The 13,314-nt window shown below is 44.7% G+C and overlaps 1 protein-coding gene across 1 annotated transcript in view; it reads right to left on the reverse strand.

Annotated features, from left to right (window-relative positions):
* Positions 1–1,990: 1,990 nt before the first annotated feature.
* The window catches only part of MBTPS2 (membrane bound transcription factor peptidase, site 2), a 111,136-nt gene continuing 99,812 nt past the window's right edge, over positions 1,991–13,314 (reverse strand). Inside the window, exons 10-11 of the mRNA XM_070750720.1 lie at positions 9,301–9,376; positions 1,991–5,445 (exon numbers count right to left, since the gene is read on the reverse strand). Coding sequence (XP_070606821.1) covers positions 5,223–5,445; positions 9,301–9,376 — 299 coding nt within the window. The 3' untranslated portion in view covers positions 1,991–5,222. The remainder of the gene's footprint in view (positions 5,446–9,300; positions 9,377–13,314) is intronic.

Below are 13,314 nucleotides of genomic sequence, written 5' to 3' on the forward strand. Positions count from 1 at the left end.
CTTCTTAACCAGGGGGGAGTTAGGGAGCCCTTGCAGAGTAGTGCCGAGGATTTTAACACGTTTTTTGCTGATAAAATCGCTCGGATCCGAGCGGACCTCAACTCCAATTGCAAAACAGAGTCGACTGACAATGAGTCAGTCGAGGTGACTGGGGCTAAACGTTTTTGTCCATCTGGGGGGAGTTTGACTTGGTGATACCTGATGAAGTGGACAAGGCCATTGGAGCTGTGAGTTCCACCACCTGTCTACTGGATCCGTGTCCCTCTTGGTTGGTTTCGGCCAGTCGAGAGGTGTCACGGAGCTGGGTCCAGGAGATTGTCAATGCCTCCTTGGGGAGGGGGTCCTTTCCAGCTCCTTATAAGGAGGCACTTGTGCGCCCCCTCCTCAAGAAGCCTTCCCTGGACCCAGCCGTGCTCAATAACTACCGTCCAGTCTCCAACCTTCCCTTTATGGGGAAGGTCGTTGAGAAGGCTTCTTCCAAGGACCGCTCCAACTCCAGCGGTCCTTGGAAGAAGCCGATTATCTAGGTCCTCAACAGTCTGTATTCAGGCCCAGCTACAGCATGGAAACTGCTTTGGTCGCGCTGATGGATGATCTCTGGCGGGCCCGGGACAGGAGCTTGTCCTCTGTCCTGGTGCTTCTTGACCTCTCAGTGGCTTTTGATACCATTGACCATGGTATCCTTCTGCGCCGGCTGGAAGGGTTGGGAGTGGGAGGCACTGCTCTTCAGTGGTTCTTCTCCTACCTCTCTGGTCGGTCGCAGTTGGTGTTAGTGGGGGGTCAGAGGTCGACCTCTAGGTCCCTCCCTTGTGGGGTGCCTCAGGGGTCAGTCCTCTCCCCCCTGCTATTTAATATCTACATGAAACCGCTGGGTGAGATCATCCAAGGGCATGGGGTGAGGTATAATCAATATGCCGATGATACACAGTTATACATCTCCACCCCATGTCCAGTCAACGAAGCAGTGGAAGTGATGTGCCGGTGCCTGGAGGCTGTTGGGGCCTGGATGGGTGTCAACAAACTCAAACTCAACCCAGACAAGACGGAGTGGATGTGGGTCTTGCCTCCCAAGGACAATTCCATCTGTCCGTCCATTACCCTGGGGGGAGAATCATTGACCCCCTCAGAGAGGGTTCGCAACTTGGGCGTCCTTCTCGATCCACAGCTCACATTAGAGAAACATCTTTCAGCTGTGGCGAGGGGGGCGTTCGCCCAGGTTTGCCTGGTGCACCAGTTGCGGCCCTATTTGGACCGGGAGTCACTGCTCACAGTCACTCATGCCCTCATCACCTCAAGGTTCGACTACAACGCTCTCTACATGGGGCTACCTTTGAAAAGTGTTCGGAAACTTCAGATCGTGCAGAATGCAGCTTCGAGAGCAATCATGGGCTTTTCCAAATATGCCCATGTTACACCAACACTCCGCAGTCTGCACTGGTTGCTGATCAGTTTCCGGTCACAATTCAAAGTGTTGGTTATGACCTATGAAACCCTTCATGGCACCGGACCAGATTATCTCAGGGACCGCCTTCTGCTGCACGAATCCCAGCGACCAGTTAGGTCCCACAGAGTGGGTCTTCTCCGGGTCCTGTCAACTAAACAATGCTGCTTGGCGGGACCCAGGGGAAGAGCCTTCTCTGTGGCGGCCCCGGCCCTCTGGTACCAACTCCCCCCAGAGTTTAGAATTGCCCCCACCCTCCTTGCCTTTCGTAAGCTACTTAAAACCCACCTCTGCCGCCAGGCATGGGGGAATTGAGATACCGTTTTCCCCTAGGCCTTTACAATTTTATGCATGGTATGTCTGTATGTATGTTTGGTTTTTATTATAATGGGTTTTTAAATTGTTTTTAGTATTGGACTATTGTTATATGCTGTCCTTTTATTGCCGTTAGCCACCCCGAGCCTCCAGAGAGTGGCGGCATACAAATCCAATAAATAATAATAATAATAAATAATAATAATACACGTATAATAATAAAACAGAAACCAATTCATAAATAGACTGTTTATATTCATAGAAAACAGCCCATTCACAATCCTAAATAGGTCAAAAATAGCCAAGGTCACCCCCAAGTCAACTGTCTAAAACATACTGTTTGGTAATCATTTATTCAACACTCTCACTTCTTTTTCTCTGCTGGACCAGTGGTGGTTTCCTACTAGTGTGCTAGGGTGTGCCATTCTGGTAGCGGTCCGCAACGGCTCTGGTGCTGTCTTTGCCGGTCCTTCACACAGCACTATCCCCCCCCCCCCCCCAATTTTTGGCCTTTGTTTCCTGCACATGTGCAGAAGCAAAATCTCACAAGGGATCGCTCTTGCGCATGTGATTTCTGTGATTTTTTGTTTCTGCGCATGTGCAGAAGCAAAAGATTGCCAAAATCACATATGTGTGAGCCTCCCCTTCTGAAATTTTGGTGATTTTTTGCTTTCTGTGCGTGCATGCATAGAAGTAATATCATGTGAGGTGATCCCTGCATGCATACACAAAGCGAGCGGGCATGCACACAAAATGTGATGATGCTCGTGCAGCACATCAGTAGACAGGTAAGAGGAATTCACCCCTCCCCAGGACCCTTCCGTTGTTTCACTAAAAAAATTCAGCAATCTCAATACTCCATCCCTATGGCTATGGTCACCTTGCAGTATAATTTCTTCTTTAAAAGTGGCAAAGGGACCTCAGGAAATTTAGTAGCAAAAGTTAAATATACTAGGAAGCCACCAGATAGGCTGAACTTTCTGATCCATGTGTTGTCCACTTCAGTTCTCTGCCCTTCTAAACTGGGTTTCTTTCTTTACCCCAGCTCCAGGAAAACAGAAATAACTGCTTGGCATCTTCTTCTCCAAAGTCTAGTACTGCAGAACTATCCATTCAAATACACAAAAGATAACAGTATAACCTTGTGGTCAGGTAGAAAGGGAAGATGTAATGGGAAATTTCTTCTAAAACCAAACCAATTGCTATAGAAGAAGTATCATTAATGTTTGATAAAATGGAAGAAAATTTGTCAGAGCACACTAAGGTAGGAGAAAAGGCATAATATTGCTTTACTCAATCAAAAATAACATTCTATGTACAATTCACTGAACCTAGTGAACAAATCAGAATGTTTAAGACTAAAGCCACTTTTGTAATAACTCTTGAAATTATAAAAGTGCAGCCTGGCTTTTGCTGCTTCTATGTTTTCAAATGTGATTTCATGAGAGAAAGTCTTGGCAGGCGGAGCTGGATTTCATCTATTTCTCAGTGTGGGAACAATGTTTAGATGCTTTAGGGTAAGGGTCAGCAAACTTGAAAACTCAAAGAGTCATTTGGACCTGTTTCCCAGCGAAAATAAAACACCCAGAGCCACAAAACCTAGATGGGCATGTCCAACCTGATGTCACTCTCACCAAATCATCTGACAAGCCCCCCGCTATGCCAACCTAGATGGGTGTTTTCTTTTCTGTGAGATAAAGGTATATATATATATCTTCCCTCTTTCTCTCTATCTCTCTTTCTCCCTCTCATCTTTCTTTCTCTCTTTCCCTTCCCCCCCTCTCTATCTCTCTCTCCCTTCCTCTCTACCTATCTCTTTCTCTCTCCCTCATCTCTCTCTTTCTCTCTCCCCTTCTCTCTCTGTGTGCTGAGGAACAATCACCACTCCCGGCTTCTCTTTGGATGTCTCATGACATGTGGCTGTGGTATACACAAGGGGACCAGTGATGGGCTACCAAAATTTTTACTACCACACTGTGGGCATGACTTATGCATTTTATTTCAACATCTTTCAGTGCAAATCGTGTGCTCTGGGTTGGAGCTCCATTTTCTCTACTCCTTTACGTCCCCCCCACATCCGGGCAGTAGCCCACCAGATTATCTACTAAATAAAGTGTATGTACACACACACATGCATGCACAGCTCTTCTAAAATTATACACATTCAACCTCACTTACTGTGATAGGAAAAAGATAGCCAGAGCCCAGAAGGGAAAAAAAGAAAACAAAAATCAAAATTTTGCTGCCAGTACTGTGTACCCGACCAAAATTTTGCATACTCGACTGTACCTGTAGGAGCCCATCACTGAAGGGGACCCTCTTCAAAGCACAAAGGTGCATATGGGTGGCAGGTGGCTGCTTGGAGAGTCTTTGGACGTGGCTTCTCTCCTGCCCTAAGAATCCAGCCATTGCCTTGCCGTGTCCCATCCTGTTTCCTCTTTGGCTGAGCAGGGAGGGCATGAGCTCCTGCCCAAAGTGGCAGGAAGTGAAGGTTGCCTTATGCCCAAATGTGGTATGGAGACAGCTACAGGGCCACTTCTCTGCTGCCCTAAGGATCTGATCATTGCCTTGCTGTGGCCCCCACCCACATGAAAGGAGAAGGAGGGGGAGGAGGGTCACCAGAGCAAAGGCAGCCTTTGCTTCCTGCCATTTTGGGCTGGAGCTTACACCCATCCCACTTAGCTGAAGAGCTGCAGGAGGGGATGGGACATGTCAAGGCTGATCCTGAGGGCAAGAGAAAAGCCATGTACAAAGAACCTCCTTAAGCGAGCAGCCGCCCACCCTCTGAGGGCACCTTGGCTGTGCTCTGGTGCTTGCTTGAGGGTCTCCCCACACATTTGCACACCCCTGGCCAAACCACAGCCAGCCAGGCAGTCATCAGAGGGGGAAAGGGGTCACCCAAAGCAGGGGAAGCGATGTTCCTCAACCAGAGCCAGAGAATCAGCCCCGGCTATCGCCCTTACCTTCTCAGGCTAGGTGAGGGAGGTAAGGGCGAGGCCAGCCAGTGATGGCTCAGAGAGCCACAGCAGGGGGCCCAAAGAGCCGCATGTGGCTCCGGAGCCACAGTTTGCTGACCCCTGCTTTAGGGAGACTAATGCCAAACCAAAACTAGGGATATGTCACACTTTTCTATTACTCTCTCATCCTTCCACATTGTTCCTAACATGTCAAAGATTATTAAGTAGCAACATTATCCCATTTTCTTCCTTTTCACTTTATCATGCAATCAAATGAACTACAGAATGCCTTTGAAACCATAAGGGCCTCTATAAAGAAGTGCTGAGTATGATCAAACGGCAGGGTCAAAGGACTTCAAATACATGTCTGAAGGAATCCAAGGACACATTCATGAAAGAGTAAAGCTATTTTTCTTTCCGTTGACCTACCAAACTGTCATTTGGGAAAGTGATATATTTCAATGTTTTCTGTACCAGCATAATAAATGATATCAAAATTTGCTATTATGTTATCGTGCTGTCACAACCCAGAATCCTAGAGCAACATTAGCAGCCAAGAGAGCACTGCCAACAAGTAAAATTAAGAAGCCAAGAAGCTCCCTGTTTTGTTTTTGAACAATAAATTTGCTAGCAGTAGCTTCCAAGAAAGAATTCAATATCCATTGACCATCCAAAGCAAAACAGGGAATTGCATTAACAACAGCCAGTGCTCCAGAGAGAGAAATCAGATATCTGTTTAAGCTTGTTAAGTTGCATGATCATAGTCATATTTTTTAAAAAAAACATATATAAGTTTAATAGTTTCAGCACTTTGGGAACATACCAATTTAATTATTATTATTATCATCATCATCATCATCATCATCATCATCACCATCATTATTATTTGTTTATAATTCTTTATTAATAGCAAAAACCACAATAAGTAAGAATCTAGGTGCAAAATGTATTTTTATCCAAGATAAGGGAAGAAACTTTACATAAGGAAAATATATGTTGAGAAAGGATATAAAGTGGTCATAAAAAACCTAGTTTGTCTTTATACCAGAGCTGTTGGCAGTCTATATATAAATAAATAAGTTTTTTAAATGCCTGCATATTCTAACAGTTAAAAAAGAAATAAAGATATTCCAACTTGGAAATGGATAATCTAAAACACTATAGTCATTTTTACAATTCTCCGTAATAGCTACATGCTATTACAACATTATTAGAATATACAGTATGTTATTCACATTATCATAAAACGATGAAATGTATTGCTAAACAGTCACCAAATGAGGCAAGCATTAAACAACTACCTGTACTTGTAGTGACCATGTTTCTATAGGCTTAAAAATGCAAAACTTCTAACATTATACACAGATGATACCCAGCTATACATCTCCACCCCATGTCCAGTCAACGAAGCAGTGGAAGTGATGTGCCGGTGCCTGGAGGCTGTTGGGGCCTGGATGGGTGTCAACAAACTCAAACTCAACCCAGACAAGACGGAGTGGCTGTGGGTCTTGCCTCCCAAGGACAATTCCATCTGTCCGTCCATTACCCTGGGGGGGGGAACTGTTGACCCCCTCAGTGAGGGTTCGCAACTTGGGCGTCCTCCTCGATCCACAGCTGACATTGGAACATCATCTTTCGGCTGTGGCGAGGAGGGTGTGTGCCCAGGTTCGCACCATTTGCGGCCCTATTTGGACAGGGAGTCACTGCTCACAGTCACTCATGCCCTCCTCACCTCGAGGTTTGATTACTGCAACGCTCTCTACATGGGGCTACCTTTGAAAAGTGTTCGGAAACTCCAGATCGTGCAGAACGCAGCCGTGAGAGCCATCATGGGGTTTCCAAGATTCATCCATGTTTCTTCAACACTCTGTGGCTTGCATTGGCTGTCGATCAGTTTCCGGTCACAATTCAACATGTTGGTCATGACCTTTAAAGCCCTACATGGCATTGGACCAGATTACCTCCGGAACCGCCTGCTACTGCATGAATCCCAGCGACCGATAAGGTCCCACAGAGTTGGCCTTCTCCGGGTCTCGTCGACTAAACAATGTCGTTTGGCGAGCCCCAGGGGAAGAGCCTTCTCTGTGGCGGCCCCGGCCCTCTGGAATCAACTCCCCCCGGAGATTAGAATTGCCCCCACCCTCCCTGTCTTTCGTAAACTACTCAAGACTCATTTATACTGCCAGGCATGGGGGAGTTGAGATATTCCTTCCTCCTAGGCCATTACAAGTTATGCATGGTATGTTTGTGTATGTTTGGTTTTATAAATAAGGGTTTTTAGTTGTTTTATTATTGGATCATCACATGTTGTTTTAGCCGCCCCGAGTCTACGGAAAGGGGCAGCATACAAATCCAATAAATAATAATAATAATAATAATAATAATAATAATAATAATAATAATAATTATTATTATTATTGAAGCCAAACAGAATGGGGCAAGGACTCCTTTATGAGTCCCAACCTGCCCTGGTACTCGAAGCAGGAATGGTGCAGATCTAATTACCCAGGTTGTAATCTACATGGTTTCTTTCTCCTTTCCAGATATTCACCTTGTTTTAAATGATTGAGTGAAGATCGTGCTTCCATAACTAGATTGACTATCCCATTGCCAATGGAATCCCTGTGGATTTCTTGCCTTTCTTGCCTTTCGCAAACTCCTAAAAAGCCATCTCTGCCGTCAGGCATGGGAAAATTGATCCCCCCGGTCCGTTTCATTTTATGTATGGTTTGTTTGGGATGCATGACTGTTTTTATAATGAGAGTTTTAAACTGTCCTTTTTTAACCATTAGATTTGTACTATGTATTGTTGTTGTAAGCTGCTCCGTCTCCGGAGAGGGGCGGCATACAAATATAATTATAATAATAATAATAATAATAATAATAATAATAATAATAATAACAACAACAACAACAACAACAATAACAATAACATGCTATAAGAAACCCCAAAGTGCTTGGTATGTGGAGATCTCAACACTCAACTTGACAAGTGAAACTCATTTCCATATCTTTATCCAGAATGGATTGAAATCTAATCATGAGACGAGCCGCATACTTAATCTGTTTCTTGCCATAAAAGGAAGTCAGCAAGTTATTTTTCCTAACAGAAAATAATTAGGCTGCTTTGCCCACTTCCCATGAACAAGGCCATCAAGAGTTGTTAGGGTGTTAGCAGCCTTATAAATTTAATAAACAAACAAATTCATTTCTCCAAGCTTTTAAAAAAATGCTAACATTTTAATTTGTAACTACAGTAATACCTCGTCTTACGAACCTAATTGGTTCCGGAAGGAGGTTCGTAAGGCAAAAAGTTCGTAACACGAAACAATGTTTCCCATAGGAAACAATGTAAAAGTGATTAATGCGTGCAAGGGGGGGGGAAATTGCAAAATGGCGCTCCGCAGGGCTCCGCCGGGCTCCGCCGCCCGGCTGTCACCTTTTAAAACAGCCGGGGGGCTTCTCGGCATTCTCCTGAACCTGAACCCAAACTTTTGCCGAACTTTTTGGGTTCGGGAGGCCGCCGAGAAGCGCCGCCGCCCACCTGTCACCTTCTGAAACAGCCGGGGGTCTTCTGAGCATTCTCCCGAATGCCGAACCCGGAAGTTCGGCAAAAGTTCAGGTTCGGGTTCCAAGGCCTCCAAGAAGCGCTCGGCTGTTTCAGGTGACAGCCGGGCGCCGCCGCCCGGCAGAGCGCCGTTTTTACAATCGGCGCCAGTGTTTTCGGCCAATCTGGAGGCTGAAACGGAGGTGGGGAATCCCAATAGGGAATTCCATGGGCGGAGCTTTGACGTCACAAAGACGTCCTTCCTGGTCAGCCGAAACGTGGCCTCCAGGAAGGACATCTTTGTGACGTCAAAGCTCCACCCATGGAATTCCCTATTGGGATTCCCCACCTTCGTTTCAGCCTCCAGATCGGCCGAAAACGCATCACTGATCGCAAAAATAGCGCTCTGCTGGGTGGCACCGCCCGGCTGTAACCTTCTGAAGCAGCTGGGTGCTTCTCGGCGGCCTCCAGAACCCGAACCCGAACTTTTGCTGAATTTCCGGGTTCGGCGTTCAGGAGAACGCTGAAAAGCCCCCCGGCTGTTTCAAAAGGTGACAGCCGGGCGGCACCCAGAGGAGCGCCATTTTGCGATCTGCGGTGGGTTCCTAAGTCGAAAAAAGTTCGTATGAAGAGGAAAAAATTTCCGAACCCAGGTTTGTATCTTGAAATGTTTGTATCACAGGGGGTTCGTATCATGAGGTACCACTGTATTTGTTTATGCTTTTATTCATGTTTTTACTATATCTTTGTAACTATTAAGAGAATGGAAAGTGTATAATTTTAAATATATACATAAAACATATGCAGAAAATGTCAGGTATATTTTTACTTTTACCATTTCCTGCAACTGGATTGTTTAAATCAAAATCTTACATCATAGCCAATAGCTTCCACAACCTTAAAAAGGCAAAATATGCAAAATAAGTTAGAAGAGGCTGTTCAAAAGGTAAAAATCAAATGTTTGTGGCCCTTGGATATTTTATCTGCATAATACTTCCAGTATCTTCTCTCAAAAAGTTCACACAAATATGAAAGGATACTTGCAAAATGTTTCCATTATTAAAGGAAGGTCCAAAATTAGAAAGTTGTATCGAGGTACAAAACTGCTGAGGCTCACTTAAACAAAGAAAAAAAATTATGTTATAAAATCAAGGAACATTTGAACACAAATCATATCTAATTTCTTTCTAATCTTCATTTATTTTCACAACAAATAGAATTTTTGTGTCATTCCCCATGATGTATGGCAGTTTTTCCCAAAGTGTGGTATGCGTTCCCCCAGGGGTACAGGAAGAGTTTGGTGGGGTTACGCATTCAGAAAAAGTTCTGAAATACATCTTGCCTTTTCCAACTTTATATTTATGTGAAGTTGATTTTTCAGCATTTGTAGACATTAAGTCGAAAAAAAGGAACAGACTATTGGACGTGGAACTGCATCTCAGATTAAAATTAACAACCAGGGAACCAAATTATGACGATCTGTCATCTGAGCACAAACAATTTTATTCTTCTCATTGATCCAAATAAATGTTATTTATAATATAAATTTTATTCATATTTTATTATGAATAATTTTATTTTTCATTTATTATTATTATTTTGTGTATGTATACCAAAAAAGAAACAATAAATATATTTTGATTGTTATTAAAATACTTACTGTTGTTTTATGATCACATGTTTAAAGAAGGTTAATAGACATGCAACAGATCTTTGCATCTGAACATTAAATATGTATTTTGGTAGAAGAAAGACAAAGACAAAAACAGGAAATACTTTCCATATCAACTACCCATGGCATTTGTGTCCCTATGTATGTGCTTACATAAAATACAGATAGTCCTCGACTTACAATAGTTCATTTAGTGACCATTCAAAGTTACAACAGCACTTTAAAAAGTGATGTGGCCATTTTTTTGCACTTACAACCATTGCTGGATTCCCAGGGTCATATAATTTACATTTGGATGCTTGACAACTGGTTTATAGTTATAATTATTGCAGTGTCCTGGGATAATATGATCACTGTTTGTGTCCTTCTGACAAGCAAAGTCAATGGGAATGGGCATTGGTCTTACCTGATATGCCTCTTCTCATAGGGTAGAACTATTATCCAGGATGGGTTGACCTCATCCAATCAGATGAGGACTGAGTCTGTTAATTTGAAATTGAGAACTCTGCCTTGCCTGGAATCCCCAGTTAGGACAAAGCCAATGAACACAATCTCAATGTGGTCTCCAAGTACAGTTCAGGTACCTGTCCATGACATGATAGGAATGTCCATATGCAGCTAAAGAACTATCCATGCCCAGCGAACCTAGGATGGGACTGAATGATAGTTCCACCCTACGAGAAGAGGCATATCAGGTAAGACCAATGCCCCATAGTGGGTGGAACTATCATTCAGGGTGAGACATACCCAAGCAGTCTGTCCTCGGGGGGAGGGGGAATCAAGCTGGACCTCCATCACGCATCGACCTCGAGCACAGTCTGCAGTACCCTGCATCCAAATGATGCATCTCCTGATGCGAATTTGCCAATTTTATAATGTTAAACAAACTGTGACAGAGTTTGCCTTCTGCCTAGGTAGAAGGGTGGCACACCTCCTCTAGCAATGCCTGGGTCAACCATGCCGCTGACGTCACAGCTCTTCACATAGAATGTGCCATGATTCGAGCTAGGCGAGCTGTCGCTGAAGAGTCTTATGTCACTGTGATGGTCACCTGGATCCACCTGCCAATATTAGATGACAAAACCTTTTGTCCCAAGGACAATGTCAAGAATGCCACTAAGAAGGTCTCCATCCAGCATAAGGCCGCTGTCCATTTAATGTAGATATGGAGAGTCTTCCATATGTCCAATTTGTGCCACTTCCGCTCTAGCTCATGTGTCAGATTGGGACAGAAACTTGGCAATATTAGTTTTTGAGCCCCGTGAAGCAAAAAATTTACTTTTGGCACAAAGGACGGGTTCAAGTGTAGGATGAGCCTGTCCGAATGGAAAACACATAAACCACATCTGACCAGGAGGGCTGACAATTTTGAGATCCTTCTGGCTGAGGTGATAGCCACCAGGAAAACAACTTTATAATTCAGATGACAAAGGCTAGCTGATCTTAAGGGCTCATAGGGGGGCCGAGTGAGCGAACCCAGCACTTTGGAAAGGTCCCAGATGAGAAACCGATGGACCACCAGGGGGTGCAAGTTAGAGGCATCTTTAAGGAACTGCTGGATAGATGGAAACTGAGCCAGGGATGTGGCCCTCAGGTGGAGAAGGGTGGTAGAGGGTTCAAGGTGGCTCTTGTCCATGTTAATAGAGAACCCGTGGTGTCACAAAGTCCCCAAGTTTATTTGTAGATGACTCAGAGCTAATTGTTGTGATAGGCCCAGAAGCAGAATATCATCAAGATAACAGTGGACACATACGGGCAGAGTTATAAGGTGGGCTGCTATCACTGCCAGCACCTTCATGAAGACACGAGACACAGAAGAGAGGTCCAAGGGGAGTACTCTATACTTAAAGTGCCTACCTGCACAGCATAACCTATGTTCTGCTGGTGTAGGAGGTGAATAGGGATGTGTAGGTAGGCTTCAGTGAGGCAAAGTAATCACCCTGGCATATGCATCCAAGAATGGTTTGGAAACAGTACATCTTGAACCTTTTGAATTTTAAATAACGGTTCAAGTGCTTTAAATAGAGGATTGCGCTCCATCCTGAGGTTTTGGGGATTGTTGTGAGTGCTCCTTGTCCACCTCTGATAATGTCAGATTCTGATGAGGATTAGCCAGGCCCCTCTGGATACCCTGGGTCAGTGGGGTTGTCAGCTGATGCAGAGAGTGAGGGACAAAATGACCCGGATGAACTTGAGGAACCACCAGAGGGGGCTGATATACCAATGGGGGAGTGGTCCCAGTGGGAGGATGACCCACTCTTAGGTGCTAGATACAGGATGTTACTGAGAAGATAACAGAATTTGTATGGTAAAGGGAAATAAGCTTGCAGCTTTACCTCTTGGGTATTTGATGCCACTCCCAGGAATATAAAAGCAAAGAATTTGGGGAAATTCGGGGTAGGGTTTCAGTGTTGCTTCATGGATGCTGTGTTAAGAGTTGGGGTGATCAAAAATGCTCCCCCCTCTGGAAAATGCCCCCCAATGCTGCATGACTGTTAGAAAATTGGTGAGCTGACATTTCTCTTCTATGCTGCATTCCCTTTCTTATCTTAGTGGAATGCCATTAGGCAGAAGTTTGGCGCCTTTCCCAGAATCTAATCTGATCATTTCACAGCAGAGATAAAATACTCACTGAACATTTTAACAAACTGCTTTCTGTTTAATGATGTGTTTCTCAATAAAGAGTGTGATTTAAAGCTGAAAATAGTGGGTTTTAGCCGGTGGTTTCACTCCGAAAGCCTGGGAACAGAACAGGGACTATGAACAAAATGGAGTAGAACCCCTGCCCAATCTGATGTTGAGGCATCTGTTGGATGGCCCTGATATCCAACAGGTGTTTAATAGCCGAGTCCATAATTAATTTCTTGGATGAATCTCTGGACACTGGGCACCTAAGGAAAAACCTTGTGGGAAGGGAGAGGAACTCAAAGGATAGACCATAAGACATTGTCTCCTTGACCCACCTGTCCTGGGTGATGGCCTCGCATCTAGAAGCATAGAGGGACAGGCAACCCCTTATGGGAGGATCGGTGGTAAACTCATCTGGGGAGTTGTGCGGAGCAACCCCACCGCCCGAAATGGCTGCTTGTACAGCCTCCCATGGGTGGATCTGTTTTGAATTGGCACTGTTTGTAGCCATACTGACCTGGGCCTCTGAAAAAGGAGTGGACCTGATCAAAACCCCAAAAGGATTGGCAGGAATAGGGAGCTGCTCTGAATCCCCCTTTGTGAGAGAAGGTTCGGAGGATCTTCTTCCGATTCCTGGTCTTGACCAAGATTGGGTCTAGGGCCTCACCAAATAAATATTATCCCTTGAAGGGAGTGAACGCCAGACACCATTTGAGGCACATGTCCGCCTGCCACTGTCATAGCCATTGCATTC

This window comes from Erythrolamprus reginae, chromosome 4 (assembly GCF_031021105.1).
Source record: "Erythrolamprus reginae isolate rEryReg1 chromosome 4, rEryReg1.hap1, whole genome shotgun sequence".
NCBI classification, from domain to species: Eukaryota; Metazoa; Chordata; class Lepidosauria; order Squamata; family Dipsadidae; genus Erythrolamprus; species Erythrolamprus reginae.